The 23187-nt window shown below is 37.5% G+C and overlaps 1 protein-coding gene across 1 annotated transcript in view; it reads right to left on the reverse strand.

Annotated features, from left to right (window-relative positions):
* Window positions 1-23187, reverse strand: part of LOC126481157 (DNA polymerase epsilon catalytic subunit 1) — a 319986-nt gene that overhangs the window by 271141 nt on the left and 25658 nt on the right. Inside the window, exons 6-8 of the mRNA XM_050104726.1 lie at window positions 18375-18691; window positions 15497-15743; window positions 7144-7356 (exon numbers count right to left, since the gene is read on the reverse strand). Of these exons, the coding sequence (XP_049960683.1) occupies window positions 7144-7356; window positions 15497-15743; window positions 18375-18691 (777 nt within the window). The remainder of the gene's footprint in view (window positions 1-7143; window positions 7357-15496; window positions 15744-18374; window positions 18692-23187) is intronic.

The raw sequence follows: 23187 nt of genomic DNA on the forward strand, positions 1-23187 counted from the left end.
AGACAGTGTTTGTTGGTAATGAGGATCACCCTGTGGCTAAACATGCCTTGGTGCAAGGCCAGCACATCTTGGCACAGTGTTACACCGTCCGGGTTATCTGGATACTTCCCACTAACACCAACCCGTCAGAACTCTGGAGATGGGAACTTGCCCTTCAGTATATCCTCTCTTCTCATTATCCGCCAGGCCTCAGTCTCCGCTAATTTCAATTTGCCGCCGCTCATACCTCACCTGTCTTTTAACAACATCTTTGCCTCTTTACTTCCGCCCGACTGACATCTCTGCCCAAACTCTTTGCCTTTACAAATGTCTGCTTGTGTCTGTATATGTGTGGATGGATATGTGTGTGTGTGTGTGTGCGCGAGTGTATACCCGTCCTTTTTTCCTCCTAAGGTAAGTCTTTCCGCTCCCGGGATTGGAATGACTCCTTACCCTCTCCCTTAAAACCCACTTCCTTTCGTCTTTCCCTCTCCTTCCCTCTTTCCCGATGAGGCAACAGTTTGTTGCGAAAGCTTGAATTTTGTGTGTATGTTTGTGTCTGTTTGTGTTTCTATCGACCTGCCAGCGCTTTCGTATGGTAAGTCACATCATCTTTGTTTTTATATATATAAAGAGAGAGAGAGAGAGAGAGAGAGAGAAACATTCCACGTGGGAAAAATTATATATAAAAACAAAGATGAGGTGACTTACCGAACGAAAGCGCTGGCAGGTCGATAGACACACAAACAAACACAAACATACACACAAAATTCTAGCTTTCGCAACCAACGGTTGCCTCATCAGGAAAGAGGGAAGGAGAGGGAAAGATGAAAGGATGTGGGTTTTAAGGGAGAGGGTAAGGAGTCATTCCAATCCCGGGAGCGGAAAGACTTACCTTAGGGGGAAAAAAGGACAGGTATACACTCGCACACACACACACACACACACACACAAGCAGACACACACACACACACACACACACACACACACACACACACACACACACACACACACACACACACACATATATCTGTGTGTGTGTGTGTGTGTGTGTGTGTGTGTGTGTGTGTGTGTGTGTGTCTGCTTATATATATATATATATATATATATATATATATATATATATATATATAGACACACACACACACACACACACACACACACACACACACACCAGGGCAATAATGGAAGAATCGCCCGACACAAATACCATCTTCTCAAATTTTTGTAACAGTTCTTATGGTATGCCACTACAGTTAGCAGCTCACAGACTATAAATTTCACATCTATTTCAAATTTCCTGCTCTAGCTTCCAGATCACAAGATTTTACAGTGTTCCTTATTAATTCCATATCCTCACTATGAATCATCTGTCTCTTTTTATGTTTTGAAGAGGGTAATAAAAGTAACCTCGGTGACTACCAATTCAATAGTCACAGAATCAAACACTTTTCTTTGCTCATGACAAAAAACAATGAACAGAACAGCAAAACAACACAGATATAAGTAATTAGAAACTGCAGTGGGCCCACGAAAGGCAACTGTAGAGATTATGTATCGAACAACAAAACATGCCACAGAATAGTAGCCAATGAAGTCTACCAGTAGACCAATAATGAAATGCGCCACAGCAAGGCAACAAAGAAGTCTACCAGTACGTCAACATCTGTCAGAAGGGCAATACAGCTGATGTCTGGCAGCTGTAGGACAGAAGGGACCAAGGGGAAGGACTATTTCTCTGTGCCTCCCTTACCCCTTGCAAGTATTCCTCTGAGCTACCAACTGCAGCTTCTAAGTAATTTATGTTATGACATGACGATGTACAGTAGCCAACTGTAAATGGACTACTGAGCGAGCATAACAAAACCCAACTGTGTCTCTGAAAGTAAGTTACTTGTGTCTGCGAAATACGATAGTGGCAATCATTGAAAGCTTCAGTGTTTGTTCAATTTTTATCCAGAAAGATAAGACTTTCCAAGGGCCCAATCAAAGGGCCTCTCTGGTTCATCTGACAAACAGGCCTTGGACTCTATCTGTGGCTCTCATAGGTCTTGAGCCAGATGCATTCGCTTGCACTGATCCACATGAAGCCTCTCAGCCCACAAGGTCTGGGCATTCACTGAACGTGGGATTACTGGTAGCTGGGAGCTCTCATGTCAAGGGAATAATGGGGCCCCTGGGAAATGACTGCCTAGGAGGGAAAGAAATCCGGTGTGCATCCTGTGTATTCTGGGAGGAGACATTTCAGATGTGAAACGAGTTCTGCCGAATGCCACAAAGAACATAGGGTGAAGCCAACTGCAGGTGGTGGCTCATGTCTGAATTAATGACACGTGTTGCTTTGGGTTGTACAGATTCTTACTTGTTTTATGAAGCTAGCTGAAGTGGTAAAAACTGTCAGTCTTGATTGCAAAATGAAGGTAGAGTTCACCATCTGTAGCATCATCTACAGGACTGATTGGGGATCTTTGGTACAGAGCTGAGTGGAGGGTCTGGATCAGAGGCTCAGACAGTTCTGTGACCATGTCGATAGCAGATTTACTCTATAGGGTGGTCGGGTTTTGGGTTTCACTTAATTGGGTTATGCTTATAGTTCAGGTGTCCACTACACACGTCTCTACATGGGTAGCAGTGGATGTCTGAAATGGACTAAGGAGTTTTTAGGTTAGAAAGTCTCAGGAAAGTACAGAAAGGGCTTCAGTGTCAAAGGGTGCAGGAGAAACACAGGAAGAGGGTAGATCTAGCAACAATCAGTACTGCAGTTGTAAACTGTCACAGCTCGGTTAGGAAAGAAACAGAGCTCCAAGCACCAACAGAAAGTACTGAAGCTCCCAAATCCTTGTAGGTACCAAAAGCTGACTAAGGCTAGACGTAAGCTCAGCTGAAATTTTTACAATGGGCCTAACGGAGTTCAGACAGTTTAAATACAATTGGTGTTTGTTGCTGTTAGAAGTAATTTATCCTGTATCGAAAATGAATTAGATAGTTCCTGTGAGTTAGTATGGGTAAAGTTTATACTTGACAAACCAAAATAAATTAATAATTGGTTTCTTTTACTACCCCCAACTCAGATGATTCAGTTACCGAACACTTCGAAGAAAACTTGAGTATCATCTCAAATAGTTCTTCCACTCATACAATTACAGTTGGTGGTAACTTCAATCTATCCTCATTATGATGGTGAAAATACAAGTTCAAAACTGGTGGTAGGTATAAAACATTGTCAGAAATTGTACTAAATGCCTATCTAAATATTATTCTGAAAAATTAGTTCAAAAGCCCACCAGAAGCATTAATGGTTGTGAAAACATACTTGACTTCTTAGCAACTACTAATCCTGAGTGAATACGGGGCATCATGATGGATACAGAGATTAGTGATGGGAAGATCGGTTTAGTGAGACTGACCACATCATCCAAACCCACTAAAATTAAACACAAAGTATAGCTATTTAAAAAAAGGAGATAAAAATTTGCTTCGGATTCCTAAGAGACAGTCTCTGCTCCTTCCCACCTAACTATGTAAGTTTAGACCAGATGTGGCTTAAATTCAAGGAAATAACATACGTGCCAACTGACACATTCATACTGAATAAACTAATAAAAGAAGAGACTGGCTCCCATGGTATACAAAACATGTCAGAAAATTGTTGCAAAAGCAACAAAAAATGTCAAATTTAACAGAATGCAAAATTTCCAAGACTGGCAATGTTTTAATGAAATTAAAAACTTTGTGAGACCTTCAATGTGAGATGCTTTTAACAACTTCCACAACAAAACTCTATCTCAAAATCTGACAGAAAATCTAAAGAGATTCTGGTCATATGTACTGTACTCCAGCAGCAAGACACAATCAATACCTCCAATGCATGATACCAATGGCAAAATTACTGATGACAAGTGTCACTGTAGTGGAGTTATTAAACGTAGTCTTACAAAATCCGTTCATCAAAGAAGACAAAGTAAATATCCAGAATTTGAATCAAGAACAATTGCCAATGTGAGTAATTTAGAAGAAGATATCCTCAAAGAAGTGAAGCAGCTCAAAGCACTTAATAAAGGCAAGTCTTCCAGTCGAGATAGTATACCCACTACATTCCTTTCAGAGTACACTGATACAACAGCCTTATACATAACAATCATATACAACTGCTCATTTGACAAAAGATCCATGCCAAAAGACTGGGAAGTTGCGAAGGTCACACCAATATTCAAGAAAGGAAGGAGGAGTGGTCCACCGAATTACAGATCCATATCACTGACATCAATTTGCACGATTATGGAACATATACTGTATTCAAACTTTATGAATTACCTTGAAGAATATGGCTTACTGACACATGGTGAGCAAGGATTCAGAAAATATCGTTCTTATGAAATACAACTACCTCTTTACTCTCATGACATACAACAGGGGATCTCAAATTGATTCCATATTTCTAAAAACAAAGATGATGTGACTTACCATACGAAAGCGCTGGCAGGTCGATAGAAACACAAACAGACACATACATACACACAAAATTCAAGCTTTCGCAACAAACTGTTGCCTCATCAGGAAAGAGGGAAGGAGAGGGAAAGACAAAAGGAAGTGGGTTTTAAGGGAGAGGGTAAGGAGTCATTCCAATCCCGGGAGCGGAAAGACTTACCTTAGGGGGAAAAAAGGACGGGTATACACTCGAGCACACACACACACATATCCATCCACACATATACAGACACAAGCAGACTAACCCTCTCCCTTAAAACCCACTTCCTTTAGTCTTTCCCTCTCCTTCCCTCTTTCCTGATGAGGCAACAGTTTGTTGCGAAAGCTTGAATTTTGTGTGTATGTATGTGTCTGTTTGTGTTTCTATCAACCTGCCAGCGCTTTCGTATGGTAAGTCACATCATCTTTGTTTTTAAATATATTTTTCCCGCGTGGAATGTTTCCCTCTATTATATTGATTCCATATTTCTCAATTTCCAGAAGGGTTTTGACACCCCTCCTCACATGGGACTTCCAATCAAATTGCATGACTGTGAAGTATCAGTTCAGTTATGAAACTGGATTTGTGGTTTCCTGTCAGGAAGGTCACAGTACATAATAATCAATGGAAAATCATCAAATAAAACAGAAATGACATCTGCTCTCTGTTGTTCTTAATCTATATAAATAATTTAGGAGACAATCTGAGCAGCCCTCTTAGATTGTTGACAAATGATGCTGCCATTTACCATATAGTAAAGTCATCAGAAGATCAAAACCAATTCATAATGGTTTAGATAAAATATCTATATGGTACAAAAGTGGCAACTGAATATGAATAAGGAGAAGTGTGAGGTCATCCACATCAGTACAGAAAAAAAATTCCAATAAATTTTGGTTACATGATAAATCACATAAATTTAAAGACTGTCAATTCAACTGTCTACCTAGGAATTACAATTACAAACAACTTAAAATGAAACGATCACATAGAAAATGTTGTGAGGAAGGCAAACACAAGAATGTATTTTACTGGCAGAACATTTAGAAGATGCAACAGGTCTAATAAAGAGACTGCTTACACTACACTTGTCCGACCTCTGCTGGAGTACTGTTCTGTGGTATGGGATCCTCATCAGATAGGATTAACGATGGGCATCAAAAAAGTCCAAAGGGGAGAGAGTGTCGGCGATATGACAACCAAGTTGGGGTGGCAATCATTAAAGCAAAAGACTTTTTCGATGCTGCAAGATCTTTTCACAATTTTTTTTATCACCAACTTTCTCCTCTAAATGTGAAAATATTTTATCGTCACCAACATACACACGGAGAAACGATCATCACAATAAAATAAAATAAATTATAGTTCCTACAGAAACATCATTCACCATTTTTCCCATGCACTGTTAGAGAGTGTAATGGTAGATAAGTAGTCTCATGGTGGTTCGAAGAACCCTCTGCCAGGCACTTAAGTGTGAATTGCAGAGTAATCATGAGAAGTCAATGAACTGTCAAAATTAAGTTGCCTTAGAGTACATTCACTAGACAGATAGCAGGAGCATTCAACATGCTAAGTTTTACCATATGTTGTTCTTACATATACTGCTATGTGATAATGGCTTTAAGAGGGGTAGGACGTCAAACTGGGCGACTTGGAGCAGGAGAGGCACCACAGGAAATTTTAATTTCCACTGTCTATACTTTTACAAATAAATTCATAAAACTTTGTCAGCATGACCAGGAAGGGTTCAGGATTCATGCTCCCAGCAGTGGAAGTTCAAAAATATAACAAAATATATTTTTTTTACATCTGAAATGTCATCATTTTTTCACTTACTATTGGCTGCATTCGTTGCCATAGGTACACTTTTCTTCATAAGTAAGGGAGATTCTTCGATGAATTTTGCTCAGCATACAAACCATACTTACAGGTGTTTGAAACTCTAGAATTTTCCAAATCTATTATAAACTGTGCTAAAAATTGAGATAATTAACTATAAAATTTGAGTTTTTTCTAAACATGAAGTTTAAAATGTAACAGCTCGTTCATTTTTTCAGTAATTAAATAAATTCTAGAGTTTCATACACCTGTAAGTATGGTTTGTATGCTGAGCAAAATTGATCGAATAATCTCTCTTACTTGTGAAGAAAAGTGTACCTATAGCAACAAATGCAGCCAATAGTAAGTGAAAATCATGAAATTTCACACGTAAAAAAAATTATTTTGTTATATTTTTGAACTTACATTGCTATGAGTTTGAATCCAGAATACTTCCTGGTCATGTTGACAAAGTTTTATGAATTTATTTGTAAAAGTATAGACAGTGGAAATTAAAATGTCGTGTGGTGCCTCTCCTGCTTCAAGTCGGCCCGTTTGACGTCCTACCTCCCTTAAACTGAAACTGGCTGTGGCTGAACAACACATTATGATAAATAAAGTAACTGTGATATTTAGTCATGACCAAGAAATTCAATTTATGCACTGCATTTATTAAGAAAACAGCCTTCAACCTGTATTTATTAAACTAATTTGGCAAGAGAATTTTCTTCTAAATTTTTTTGAAAACTGAATTTACTTTTAATCTTCCATTTTTCCTGATGCAATCAAACTTCAGTCCTCAGTAATACCACTGATGTACATCATTGTATCTGGAATATAGCATACACTAAATTTATTATTATAATCCAAAGTCTTACCAGGCGGAAGCGACAAGGCAAGTCTGCACGGAACACTCCAGACTCAAGAGCTTCCACATGACCTCCAACATATGTCTCTTGGTCAAGAACATGGCCATCATCTGTCATTTTATTAAGCTCTGATTCTTGTTTGTTTGGGAAAATGATATTTGCATGGAAAGCTTCCACCATTAATAGTGATTCACATAATGTGCCTGATCCTTTGCGCAATACCTGCAATAAATGAAGCAATTAGAAGGCAGGTAAAATTAAGCAATATGCTGGAAATATCATATTTTAGACACACTGATTGAGACAAAAACCTACAGGCAATGTGTAAGGAGATGCACTTACAGGCGGCAATATCCTTCATTTTACTCACTTATTTTACTATATTACAATATCATTTTCATCCGAGTTTGTGTAATCTGTCTTTCAGCAAACAAAAAACAAGTACGAACATGACATATCATTTTGTGATTACAGAGCTGTGCCATAAAAATAGTGTCTGTATTTCAGCTGTTCATGTCAGGTGCTCCATAAACTCATAGCACTTACATCAATGCTGCAACTCTCATGTAAACAATAGTATCAGTATCAAACACTAACTGAACATCTACTACAGCCAGCTTTCGTAACTTAAAGCTCGTACCACATATTTTACAAACTAAAGACAAAGTGCATGAAAGACATAAGAAGAGTATTTGAAACAGCAGCAAACATTTATTTTCAAAAGGGGAAAAAGGAATACAGAAAACAATGTGGTTAAATTACATGAAATGGTAAAAGTTCAAATAGGGGCTAGCTGTCAGCAAGTACAATTTCAAAATTATGATAAAATATGAATAAAGGAGTAGAGGGAACTCAACTTATAATTTCATTAGAAACATGACATAGTGTGTATTTTTTATATCCTTTGAGTTCTACAGCTGCATGCCAGCCAATTCTACATCCACATTTACATCTACATACATACTCCACAAGCCATCATACGGTGCGTGGCAGAGGGTACCCTGTAACACCAGTAATTTCCTTCCCTGTTCCACTCACAAACAGAGCAAGACAAACAGAGCAAGGGAAAACGACTATCTATATGGATATGAGCCCTAATTTCACTTCTCTTCATAACACTTACATGAAATGCACGATGATAGCAGCAAGATTGTTTTTCAGTCAGCTTCAAATGCCAGTTCTCTAAATTTTCTGTATAGCATTACTCGAAAAGAATGTCACCTTCTCTCCATGGATTCCCACTTGTGTTCCCTAAGCACCTCAATGACTTAACAAGTTTTATAATAACTAACAGGAATTTACCACTTTCACAACATGCAGATGTTTCAGGCTGATTGCCTGGGTTCATAACATTTCATTTGTTATTACTATTTGTTAGGTAACACCTTACTCTTTGGTTGTTTGTGTACCGAATTCTTGTCAGACCACAATTTACAGTTTTGTCACAATGTGACTGTTATAAACAAGAATATTTGCAAATCGCATGTAATTAGAATCAAAAAGTGCGTCTTCAGATGTAAAACACACACACACACACACACACACACACCTACTGTCTACTGCCAGTTGGGCCCAACTGCAGGCTACGTCTGACAGAATAGCAATTCAGGGTGAGGGGTGCGCAGTACCAGATTAAGGGCAGGGAAAGATGATGTGCTGCTAGGTGCAAAGTCAGGAAGCAGTGCTGGGTGAGGGGAACGGGAGACGTAGAGTAGAGAAAGGGAAAAGATTGGTAGATGCATTGGTGGAATGAAAGGCTGTGTTGAACTGGAGTGGGAGCAGGGAACGGGACATGGATTACAGAGACGAGCGAGGGCTGAGGTAAGGGGAGTTATGAGAATGAAAGATATCTTGAAGGGAGAGTTCTCACCAGCACAATTCAGAAATGCTGGTTTTGGTAGGAAGGATCCATATGATGCAAGCTGTGAAGCAGTCACTGAAGTGAAGTACATCATGTTGGACAGCATGTTCAGTAACTAGATAGTCCACCCGCCTCTTGGCCACAGTTTGGCAGTGGCCATTCATGTGGACAGATGGTTTGTTAGTTGTCACGTCCTCGTAGAAAGCAGCACTGTGTTTACTGCTTAGTTTATAGATATGGCTGCTTTCACTGGTATCTCTGCCTTTGATGAGATAGGAGATTACTTTAACAAGACAGATCACTTTTTATTTCTTGAGTTGTAACCAAAAACACGCATGCTATAAAACTAACAATAACTAGAACACTTCTTGGCTACCTCCATAGAACTGGACTATTGAGTCTGAAGTCCTGGTGTTGTCATTGTCTTCCTTCCTCCCCCCCCCCCCCCCCCCCGAAGTCTTCAAAACATTACTTATGTGGCATCCAAGATTCCTTCTAATCATCAACTTAATACTTTCTTTAAAAAATCTGTATTTTTCTCTGATATTTCTAATTAACAAACCCACCGCAAACAGTTTCTCATGATATATTCTACCCAGTGCCACAACTGCCACTAAAATTGCAACTTTATATTATTAACTAGAACTGTATATGAAATACATATAATTAAAAGGGATTTTGTTTCTTGTAAATAAATGGTGGAAGGTACTGCTATTTTGTTAGCGTATTAGGATAATGTAAAAACCACAAGAACATGTCACTTTCATTTTCAAAAAAATACCTACACTGAGCTGGGTAAATTTACAATTTGACATACTTAGTGAAGTATCTGCCTTTATAATTGACTTAAACATATTGTGAGAATGATAAGAATACAACTACAATAGTATAAAGTTTAGATGTAAGCTGTCACTGCTTTATGTGGCACAGTTCTTCATACTTAGTGCCATTTAACAGTGAGGTCTGATACAGAATAAGCATGCATATTTTGGAACTCCTTTTGGTAGAAATTCAACAATTTCGGAACAAATTTTGAGGGCAACTGCCCCAGGCAAGAGCATGGGGTCGGGAGAGAAAGCCAACATTCTAAGCAATCTGTCTGATATTGATGGTCAATATATACTTTCACTTTTTCAACTTTATTTAGCTGGTTGTTCATGTGCTGTAGTAGACAGATATCCACTTGCTTGAAAATGTTCGTACCTCTTATAAATTATCATTTTATTGATAGAATATTCACCAAAAGCAGCATTCAACATTGTGCTGCATTTTACTACAATGTTAGAACAAAAATAATTGCCAGTTGTTAAATTTATTTTTTTGACAAGTTGCAATTCTCTGAGTATTCCAACATGTGTAAAACTTTATCAAAAGTCAACAACAGAGTAATCATCTGGCTATCAATATGAAAATACATCAGGAACTAGAAAAATTACCCTGCCCCCCCCCCCCCTCCCCTCCACACACACAAATTACAAAAAAAGTAGTTTCACAGGTTGGCAACACTCACAACATAAACGAAAACAAACGAATAGACATAAACATTGTTACTGTGCAGAGTGAGAAACACACATAACTTTAGTTCAATTTACAAAAATGACATGCAAATAATGCAGTGCAAGAAATACTGCAGACTGGCAAAAACTGACAAGTGCATATTTGAATAGAAGTCTTTCGCCGTCAACTGCTGCTAGGAAGGAGGGAAGAAGCAGTGGTTTGGAGAATACCGAGAATGTATAAACTAATGTATCCAATTTGCAAAATAACCACGGAAGGTGCATAATAAATAAAAGCAAAACTTCTCTGGTGTAATTCTCTTTAATGATACTGCAGTAAGCTCAAGACGGAAATCCGACAATAACTGATTATCACTGATTTTAACAACTCATCTACTCATTTACATCCATACTCTGCAAGCCACCTGACGGTGTGTGGCGGAGGGTACTTTGAGTACCTCTATCGGTTCTCCCTTCTATTCCAGTCTCGTATTGTTTGTGGAAAGAAGGATTGTCGGTATGCCTCTGTGTGGGCTCTAATCTCTCCAATTTTATCCTCATGGTCTCTTCGCGAGATATACGTAGGAGGGAGCAATATACTGCTTGACTCCTCGATGAAGGTATGTTCTCGAAACTTCAACAAAAGCCTGTACCGAGCTACTGAGTGTCTGTCCTGTAGAGTCTTCCACTGGAGCTTATCTATCATCTCCGTAACGCTTTCGAGATTACTAAATGATCCTGTAACAAAGCGCGCTGCTCTCTGTTGGATCTTCTCTATCTCTTTTATCAACCTTATCTGGTACGGATCCCACACTGGTGAGCAATATTCAAGCTGTGGGTGAACAAGTGTACTGTAACCTACTTCCTTTGTTTTCGGATTGCATTTCCTTAGGATTCTTCCACCGAATCTCAGTCTGGCATCTGCTTTACCGACGATCAACTTTATATGATCATACCATTTTAAATCACTCCTAATGCCTACTCCCAGATAATTTATGGAATTAACTGCTTCCAGTTGCTGACCTGCTATTTTGTAGCTAAATGATAAAGGATCTTTCTTTCTATGTATTCACAGCACATTACACTTGTCTACATTGAGATTCAATTGCCATTCCCTGCACAATGTGTCAATTCGTTGCAGATCCTCCTGCATTTCAGTACAATTTTCCATTGTTACAACCTCTCGATATACTATAGCATCATCCGCAAAAAGCCTCAGTGAACTTCCGATGTTATCCACAAGGTCATTTATGTATATCATGAATAGCAACAGTCCTACGACACTCCTCTGCGGCACACCTGAAATCACTCTTACTTCGAAAGACTTCTCTCCACTGAGAATGACATGCTGCGTCCTGTCTTGGAAGATGCCAATGCAAACAAACGTATACTTTTTACAGTGTTTAGCAATCTATTTTGTGTGTGGTTGTCTCTCTTCATTATTTTGCAGCACACTTTCATTGTTTTTTGACACACTTCTATTTTTGAATGGTTTTCTCTCACTATTTTCTGATTGTTTTTTCGTTCATTAGCCAATTTTTCTTGCTTTCCTTGCAATCTTGCCTGCTTAACAGCAATATAGTACATTTAACAACCATCTCTTGTTTCAGCTCTACCATATGTATTATGCAAATCCTTTCACCAGCCAATTTATCTGTCTACAGGAACTCAGCAATTTTGATTATTTCTTTAGTGATCCTTCCCCCCCCCCCCCCCCCCCCCTCAACCTCCATCCCTCTGTTCAGTGGTCTTTTTTCTGTACTCAGTGATCCACTTTCTTTGTTTGGCAAGTTTTCTATTTGTTTGTTAATCTTTTTTAACAGTTCTATTATCTCTTTCCACTTCTTTTACAATCCTGTTCAGCAATCATTTTCCCTTGCTTATTAACAATTTATGTTATTTGGCTACTTCATTTGGTTTTCTCCCATTTTCTTGCATTTACTTCTGAGCAATCTTTACATCATCGTTAACAACTCTCTCTTAAGTCCACCTCCTGCACATTACTGCAGCATCTGACTTACTCCTATATTCAATACATCCTATCGTCTGAATGATCTGTCCCTCTTCTTTATCCTTCTCCAACCTATCCCTCTCCCCACTCGCCATTGAAAGAATAGTTATGTCCAAAGCTAGGACAGTGTCATATAGTTTCTTTCTGTGTGTGTTTATCTCAGTATTAGTGTGTAAAATAAGGGAAAGGCAACTACTAATTTATAGTGTACTGATGTGTGGTGCATAGAAACACACAACAGAAAACAGTACTCACACTACATTGGAGCTTGTGCTCTTTCTCCAGCAAAATTACACACATTCACACATGCAACCACACCCAGACACACACTCCCCAGCAAGCAATCAGTCTCACTGGAGGAGCGTGTCTTGGTTCCTGTGTGTGTAAATAATAAATAACAAATTGTGTGTGTGTGTGTGTGTGTGTGTGTGTGAATACCGTATTTACTCGAATCTAAGCTGCACCTGAAAAATGAGACTCTAAATCAAGGAAAAAAAATTTTCCCGAATCTAAGCCGCACCAGAAATTTGAGACTCGAAATTCAAGGTGAGAGAAAAGTTTTAGGCCGCACCTCCAAATCGAAACAAAGTTGGCCCATTATAATATGAGACATAATTTAGGTCGAATGAATGACGATACAGCTACAGTATTTTGATTCAAGTCGTAAGCTTAGCAGTTAAGCTGTACCAGGTAGCCATTGCTATGCGTCAGGCGCTCCGTCTGTATTTTGGGTACCCTTCCTTTTTCACGTGCTTCGTCTGTTTCGAATTGATTGCTTATTTTTCTTTGATCTGATAAGTGCCGTTCTCTTTGTTATAGTTGTTTACGTCACTCTAAGCTGAAAATGCATTACTGTATTGTGCCATCCATTGTTTATCGCTTTCTGATAATGAGTGTTTACGGCCTGTCGCCGCTCGCCGCATTGCTTGCTTTTGTGCACGGTACCGCCGCTTTAAAAAAAAAAAAAAAAAAAAAAAAAAAAAAAAAAAAAAAAAAAAAAAAAAAAAGGAGGAGTCGTCTCATCAGCAAAACAATGGCAAGAGACTGCTATTTGTTGTTACTTACACTGCCGCTTTCTTTGATAATGATAAACAAGAACCAAATAATAGACTGCGTATGATAGAAGATGTTCTGAACGAGAGTTTAGCGAAAAATTTTCTCCGTTTGAAAATCTTTGTAGACGCCTCTTTTAGAACATTACATTCTGCACCGAAATTAGAGTCATCTTAGATTTAAAAATCTAGTCAATTGCCGTGCTTCATTTCTGACTGTATCACTATTAGGCATAAGAATAATACGAATATAAACATGACATGATGTGATGATATGTGTATTCTTCTGCGTTTGCTGTTGTCTCACTCTAGTTTCGTAGTTTATTAGGCAGACAGGATTTAAATAAGACAGCTGCAAACACGAAAGAATACATGACAAAATGTTTATATTCGTATTATTCTTATGGTGAAGAGAATAATGCATGTGATTCACAGTTCATAAAAGTTCCTATTAGCAACCATCTCTTCTCACAGGTAGGAAAAAATTCAGGACGTAGAGTTTCCCATATTGACAAACACCCAAACAGTCTTGCCAGTCGGATTTTGTAGTACATTGAAATGTTGCTACATTCGAAGATGAACAATACGAAATTTGTATTTCCTTCATTGGATAATGTATGAAAATGCAGTGGTCGAAACTCGGGGCGGAGAAAAAAGCTCGTCTCCCACTTTTTTTATTTTTATTTATTTACTGACGCAGAGGTTTTGGCGCCAGTATTTATCTTTGTGACTGCAAAGCATGCCTGTCTAGCGCTACATATATTCGACGGCAGAAGTTAGTTGTGGCGGCACCTACCAACATTTTTCAGAACTTCCGCTTACTTTGCACTCGATTCTAAGCCGCAGTCGGTTTTTTGGATTACAAAAAACCGGAAATAAAGTGCGGCTTAGATTCGAGTAAATACGGTATGCTTACTTCTCCTAAAGATGAAGCAAGAGCTCAAAAGCTGATATTGATAGTTTCCTGTTTTGTGTTTCTATGTACTGCATATCAGTTTGCTATAAATGTGTGTTGTCTTTGCCCTACTTTATATGTTATTAAATCCAGGAATTTCCACAGCTGTTATTTGCCGCATTATGAAATATTTTGCCTCCTGTAGGTATGCATTAGACAGCAATTATGTCTCATAATTTTGTAGTTTTCTTGACTAAGTTTTCCTTTTGAGACAATTCATACTCCATTTGTTGCATATAACTGAATGAGCACTGTTTTTTAAAATAAAGGGATGGCTCTCTTACAGATAACTTAATAATTCTGAACAAAATATATTTTACAATTTCCTATTTTGTCATCTCTCTAATGTGTCTCTAATGTGATTACAACAACATCTGAAGGTTTTAAAAAAGTACTATGTTTCATGTATGCTAACTGGTATTTCAGTCTCATACAGGAGTGCACGTAGCATTGGACTCTAAAGAATTCCACCAGCGAGTCTCCCTAACACTACAAATCTTAAACACTTGAAGGGACCTTTTCGCTTCCCATTTTTCATTTACAGGATTTGGTATATCACTGTGTCCCAAAAGTGTGTGTGTCTCCTATGCTATATAGCAGGAATGCACTGAACAATTTATTTATTTATTTATTGACATGTAACAGGTAACAATGTGAACTGTTCAAATACTGATTTGGGACTATTCTGCCACGTATATTGCCAAAAATTCAGGTTTAATCTGTATAGGACATTATTAAGAAAACTAATAAATTAAGTATTCCTTGGATAAATATTTTCACATGTTGTACTGAGTCAGAATCTTCAGAGAGAACCCCAACAGGGAATTAATGAGGATGAACACAAAAATAAGGCTAATAACGTACATTTGATCAGAAGCTATAATAACTCTGACCTCTTCCTAACTTGACAGAAAACAATAGGTATATTACATACCAGTATCAACTGTCAACACAACTAGCAACATATGAGGCTTAAATATTGCTCACCTCATCAGGTTCCATTGGAATAATAGTGCACAGAGCAAATATGAAGGGATGAACATACTTCATGTACAGGTAATATGTGGCAACTGCATCTGACACTGAATAGTTGGACAAGACTTGCGGTTGTTCTGAAGCAAGTCGGCACATATCCTCCGGATCCAACTCTACAGGATCATAACGCAGTTTTGCCTTGGCCACTGCTTTCAAATTCTGGGAGCCCACAGGGAGATATGAATCACGTTTCACCCAACTGGAAGAAAATCATGTTTACTATTCAGTCCAGATTTCCTTCCTTCATTTTCTAAACATGTACATACAATTTAATATTTGATATCAACCTATTACTTATAAATCAGTAATATTCTGAAAATGTGGCATTAACACAATCATTACTTAGTCTACAGCCCTGTTTTAAGTAAATCTGATTATTGACACCCATATTAAAATTTCATATTCACAGCATCCACATAAGCAGAAAAAAACATTGCACGTTAAGCTCACATTCATTAAATATAAAAGGCAACATCTGACTCACTCACTCACTCACTGGCTCATCACTGCCCAGCCTAAACTACTAAGGACAGAAACTTGAAATTTGCAGAGACTGCTGACATACTGTAGGTGTCATTTAAGAAGGGACTTTTTACAATTCCACTTCCAAAGCGGTGAAATATGTGGTGAAAGTTTTTTGAAAAATGTCAATATTACGGAAATTTTGAAGCTAGGCAATAAAAATTGGTATTTAGTTTCTTGGTCAGAAATTAAAAAAAACACACACACACATTTCAGCATTTTTTGAAATTAAACGCCCATGGTGGCGAAATAAGGAATGAAAGGTTTTTTTGAAGATAAGACATCATTAAAGAACTATGAGAGTAGTTTTAAAGCTACATCCATGAAAATTGGTATTTGACTTCTCGGTTACAAATAAAACAAAAAAAATTTGTTACAGTGTTTTCGAAATCCAACCCCTAAGGTGGTGAAATAGGGGATGAAATGTTTTAAAATAGAGGATGAAATGTTTTATGAAATTCTTTGATTATGAAAACATTTTTAAAGATAAATCTATGAAAATTTGAATTTGGTTTCTTGGTTAGAGATAGATAAATACGTGTTTCACTGTTTTTGGAAATTCAGCCACTAAGTGGTGAAATAGAGGATGAACACTTTTAAGCAAATATTTCGCTATATTAAAACAGTTAAAACAAAATCTATGAAAACTGACACTTCACTTCTCAGTTTGATAAAAGAAACTATGTGTTGGAGGATTAAGGTTTGTATGAAAATATCACCACACAAACACAAAAATCTACGACTCCGGCTACCAGAATCGCATTTTTGTCAGAAGTACATTCAGAAAAGACCCGTTTCTATGGCTCTCAATTAACTTGAAAAGTTTAGAAGGTTATGCAATTTGTGAACATTAAAAAAAAAGATGAAATGTCCGGCTAATACTTACTGGCAAGAGAGCAAAATTCCTTGTACAGGACAACAGAAACACTTAAAATAAAAAATACTAATCCAAACTTTTGGAATTTGTATGTTCCTTCTTCAGGGGTCAAAGAGGAACTGGTTGGGGTATGCAGGAAAGTGAAGGCAAGTCACTCAGACATTAGGTTGAGAGAGATCTAATTCAGCTATTATGAAAATGAGGGGAGACCCACAACAGGAGGGACCCTCTCAACATACGGACTGAGTAATCTATTACCCTTTCGACCAATCACTCTTTCCTCTCAACAGAGGAAACATACTGAGTGTATCCCTTAAGTGTCACTGATGATTTTTCTGATGTTTTGGCATATATCTGCAATTTCATTTTTCCAGTGTCAAGGTAAAGTCAACCAAAACAAATTCTGCTCATCACAGCTAAATGGTTCTCTTTCCATGCAAAATGTTTTTAAAGTAAAATTTTATGCACCCATTAGATAGAAAATCCCTTATCAGAAAAGTGTAAAATTCCATTTAACAACATCTATAAACAAGGACAAAGAATCACAAGGAATAACCAGTATTTCAGCAGCAACTGAGTAGTGCTACTATATGTGGGTACCAGACAGGATAGCAATGTAGTGGGCGGCACACAAGACTGGACAAATCAGGCACAGAATCTGTGGCGAAATAATGTTGCATGAAATGTGGGCTGAGCAGTATTTGTTGGTTTGATTTCATATATGCATTGAAAAACTGAAATTACAAAAATCTGCCAAAACACTAAAGAAAATGTGCTTAACTACTCTTAAGACAGACACCTAGTATAAGATTTGAATAGTATGATTACTTCTTGATACTTTAATGTTTCTATTGACAGTATTACGATTTTCATTTCCAAAAGTACTGGCCAGCCACTCTGCCTCTTTGTAATTTTAACAATTTTCTCACATAAATTTTGTGTTTTGAGACGAACGTGGGTCAGAAACTGATATTATTCTTTTTTATTTCTACATGAATATTTATGTTTGTGATGCATGTGTCAAATTATATATGGTAACGTGACTACTTGTTTCTGCATGGTACCATATTCATCACTGTTTACGAAAGTGCTGATAATCAAATTTCACTGGAGAAAACCTGATACACCATTTCTGTAACTGACTCTTTTAAATAAAAATCTGCCTAAGCTTGGTCCAAATAATGAGCAATCTCTGAACATGTGCAATATTTGCTACATGTTAACAGCTGTCAGATTCAGTTTAGCTACTTTGTAAATAAAGACTGTAATTTTCTGCAACTTTTTTTTCAGTCTATACACTTCACTCTACGAGTAACAAATACATACAAAATAATAAAAGTTTGTTCTTAATTTGTATTATCAAGTTTAATAAGAAACATTTTAATAAGAACAGTTTAATAAGAAATCATAATGTTACAAAAACTATCATACCACAGACAGTCCATATGCATCGCAGGTCGGCAAGCATATACACCGTCTCTATTACACGAAAATCCAATTTGCTGTTTCATATCTAGTTCATGAACTGCAGCTCTTGCTTCAACAAATGGCCAGTCAAAAAAGTCACCGTTGTAGGTAACAAAAATGTGTGGCTTGATATCAAGGATGTGGTCAAAAAATCTCTGCAACAACCCAGCTTCATCAGGTTCATTAAAAATTGTAAAGAGTCCCTCAAATTCTGGTTTAGGTGTATATTCAAAGTCTTCTATGTCTGCAGAGATTATTTCACGGTTAGTAATGAGATACCCCTGAAATATTAGAATAAATAAATAAATTATATCATCTAATTCAGGCCTTATCAGTTTAGAAATCTTAGCAAGAAACAAACAAAAATACGTTAGAAAATAATGCCTACCAATACTATGAAAATTTAACAATGAGTACTATTTTCTTGATAATGTTATCCAAGAAACCAAATATGTTATCGGTACCATGGTGACTGTATAACAATGAAAAAATTTTGAAAATACTCTAGTGAAAAATGCAGTATTTAGTTTTCAGCTCTTGAGTTAAGATGTTTTAGGGATCCACAGGAAAAATGAGAAAAATGCAGAAAACTAGCACCTTTAAAAAGAAGAGAAGAATATTAAATAAAAGATAAGATTAATGTCCCTTGAAAAAGTATTTGTGACTATTACTTGACCATTTCAACACTCACCACCTTTTCCATCCATCCAATGATTTTGGTTTGCAGAGGATAAGTGGTTCCATAAACATAGGATTTCAGTATCTCAGCTTTCATGTTTCACATTATTTTATGAAGTATAATTCCTTCAATCTATCTCAAAATGACAGTATTTTCAATGAAGTTCTTACATGAACTCTTCTGAGTCAATTTAGTCAGGTAGAAAAACCAGAATATGTGTTTTTGAGTAGTTTATCAGTATTGTCCATTTAAAATGTAAAAGCAGATTATCCACGTTTCGAAGGTGGCCGGAGTGTTAGCCACATCAAACAGTATATTTTGCACTCACAGAACCCGTTATGTCCTTTGAAGCAGTCTTTTCCTCTCAATCTTTATCTGTCAGTAGCCAGATTGTATAAAAATAGATGAGAAATAATTCGCTCCTTTCAGAGTCAAAGATGTCATCAATTTGTGGCAGTGGGTATATATTCTTTGGAATGATACTGTTCAACTATTGGTAATTGATGGAAAAACGCGATGCACCACCTGTCTTCTTCGCAAGGACCAAAGGCACTCTGAAGCATGAATATCGTCATCAGACAGTGCCTTTTTATGAATTATCTATCATTCAGCAGGAGATACCATTTACAAATATCTAGTGATGGAGTCATGATTTCTGCTGTTGACAAAATGCTCCACATTGGGACATCCAGCCTGCTTGTTTCTGGAGTAAGACTTGAACACTCTCAAAAATTTATGCAGAATAGACAATCTTTTCCTCGGTCAGGTGGCAACCTTCTGGTGGCTGGACAGTAGATTCCTTCAGTGAGTAGTCAATAAAGATAGCGAAGCACGGCCATTGAGTGGACCTTCCAGGACTGGTTCAATGTCTCTAAGCACATCCCCTTAGGGAAGAGTTACCACTGTTCATGGCAACTGGTGACTCAAAGATCTCTTTGTCCACTTGTGATGGTTGTGATCATCATTGACATACAAATCTCTTTGGTGAAGCAGAGTACTTAACTGAGCATCCAGACAGCTGACTATAACTCAGCTTGTAGATGGTAGTATAAATGTGTCTTCAGTGATAGACAATCAGCCAGAGCAATCATTGTATGACCTTGAGATCTCTAACTTCATCAATCTGAAGCTCTAATATTCCACAGTCTATGATTATCTGTGACGCCTGTCAGCTGGAGGTATTTTTCCATTTACAACCATCAGCAGACAGATCTCGAATCTCAAAACATAGTTTGATTCTGACAGTGGTGATAAGTATGTAGCATCACAGAAAATGATACCTAGGAAGTGACTAGTGCATGAACACAGGTTCCTGTCAGCTGGATGTATTTTTCCATTTACAACTGTCAGCAAACAGATCTTTGAATCTCGAAACATTGTTTCGTTCTGACAGTGGTGATAAGTATGCAGCATCACAGAAAATGATATCTAGGAAGCGATTAGTGCGTGGATAGGTCAGTCAATAATGATATCTTCTGATGACTTGGCAACTGTCATCCCTGGGTGATTTTTAACAGTGATAGCCTCACCTCCATACTGATAACCTTGTTTAATTTTCCTGATTTTGATGGCTGGGAGAGAGGATTTCCCTCTGAACGGTGACAAACAATGACTGTGGCAGTTTGGAAAGCGGTCTCGATCAAGATAAGCAAGAGGTTTCAGTCCACAGATGAGCAATAATCATTTGTAGTTTCTTGGTATCCACAGAACAGCTCTGCTGTTAGATACCTTGCACCATAATAGCTGCTAAAAACTCTTCTTCTTTACAGCAGCACACGAAGTGATAAGGACATCGACAATGGAAATGTACTGAAGTGCTATTCTCTGTTCTCAGAGTGTACATTTTTCTGCACGGTGACTGAATTGGCAAAGGAGCTGGTTGAATTAGTGCCAGTGAGAACCTTGGATGTTGTCTTGACAGTTGTGGCCCAAGAGATCATAATTATCAAATGAGAAATAATTGCAGGAGGTGGGAATCTGTGACCTGTGTGTCGCTAGCCAGTGTCTACAACTGCTACACCATGGAGGACAAAGCACTTCATGCAGTAACATGTTTGGGAACATGCAGCAGAGCAGTTTTGGTGGTTTTCAGGCTTCAACAACAAAGATTTTGAACTCTGTCTAGCTAAGAGATTGGACATTGCTAAGACTTAAGAGAAGTAAATGGGTAGTCACTGGAAGTGGAGCTTTCAATACCGATTTCATTTTGAGTAGTACTGACTTACAGCACCTGGAGTTAATGATGTCAATCTTTCATATGGTCCCTACAATAAGACTACCAACAAGAATGGAAAGATGTGGCAAAATAGTGCTGGACAACTCATTTTAAAATTAACAATCTTACCCCTACCAATCAGGTTTGGCTAACATGGGAATTCTACAGTTTCACAGTTATAGATGTTGATTCAGCCATACTATTCAGAGAGAATTTACTGGATGACCAATGGGAAGAAGGTAATGAGGTGCACAATGTTGATGAGAAATTTAATTTTTTCCTACAAAGATACTAAAAACAATAAGAATCAAGTTTTTCTTTATACTCGACCAAAGCCAAAAAGAGTGGAAAGTGAAGAAAATGATGACTAACATTTGCCATGAAGCAAAAACTTTATTTACTGTAAACTTGGAAAAATTCTTCACTATGTTATCAAAACAGCAAAAAATGTCAGCAATGCACAAAATTCAAAGAACAGAAAAAATATGGTTTGAAATATTATTGGCATGAAACAAATAAACTTAGTACAGAAATGACAGTAGCTGTGAGACAATTAACAATAAATTCAACTCATTAGCAACTAAACTCAACAAATTCTTCCTAACAATAGCTGAAAACGCAGAAAAGAAAAAATGGACTAATGAAAACAGATCCGTTATTTACTCAGACAGGCACTGCAGACTCCACCAGAAAACATCAGATTTACCAAATCAACAGCCAAAGAGACTGGGAAAACAAGGTCACTGGAAAGTAACAACTGTTTTGGAGAGGAAAGTATTTCAACCAAAGTATTTTCTATGATCTTGTCAAGACCTTCAGTTGTGCATTGCATAGAATTGTACTATGGAAACTAAATAGTTCCGGTGTAAAAGGCTCTCTTTTCCATGGATGGAGTCATACTTTAATAATAGAAAACAGATTGTCACATTAACAAATGCTACAACAAGAAGCGGCCTGAATTCTGATAAGGGAAACATTAAATATGGTGTCTCATAATGTTTAGTGCTTTGCCCACTCCTGTTTTTGACTTGTACAAATGATTTCACAGGGATACTGCAGGGCTCCTTGATAATTGTGATCTTGCTGAAGACAAGAGTATACTGATGAAGGGCCCAATCCTGTATACCAGACACAGTCAGGGTAATCATGCAAAAGGCTTACAACTAGTTGACAGTAAATTGTTACTTTTACAAAGATTAATGTTATGATATTCTTAACAAATAAAAATAAATTCCAGAAGTAGGGATCAATGGGAATACACTAGCTGAAATACCATGTGTGAAGTTCAAATAATGGAAAGTCCAAGATAGAGTAACAACAATATGGAAAGAATAGATTGCTATTCACCTTAAAGAAGAGACACTGAGTCACAGAGAGGCACTACAAAAAATATTACTAAAATATTTAATGCATTTGGACAAAGTCCTTCTTCTGATGAGGAAAACTAACACACACACACACACACACACACACACACACACACACACACACACACACACACACACACACACACACACGGCCACTGTGTCACAAATTTGTCTAAAAGCTTTGATATTTTAGTAGCCTTTTTCATTGTGCCTGTCTGCAACTCAATGCTTCCTCTATGTAGTGAGTAGAATCTATCCTTTCCATCTTACGTGTGTGGGGTTTTGCAGGTAATAAACAGCGGTAGCACCATCACGAGGAAAAGTTAAAGAAAAAGCTCAGTTCTGCCTACTTTGCACTTATAAGTCTCTCTAACTGTGTCGACCTGCAGAAGGGATTGCAAACATACTCTTATTCCACACAATAATGTTCTGGGGACATGCAGCTACCTGTGATGAAGTATTTATTCTACAGAGGTTTGCAGTATAAACATTAAGTAAAGTTGATAAGCAAACATC

This window comes from Schistocerca serialis, chromosome 5, assembly GCF_023864345.2.
Source record: "Schistocerca serialis cubense isolate TAMUIC-IGC-003099 chromosome 5, iqSchSeri2.2, whole genome shotgun sequence".
Classification (NCBI taxonomy): Eukaryota; Metazoa; Arthropoda; class Insecta; order Orthoptera; family Acrididae; genus Schistocerca; species Schistocerca serialis.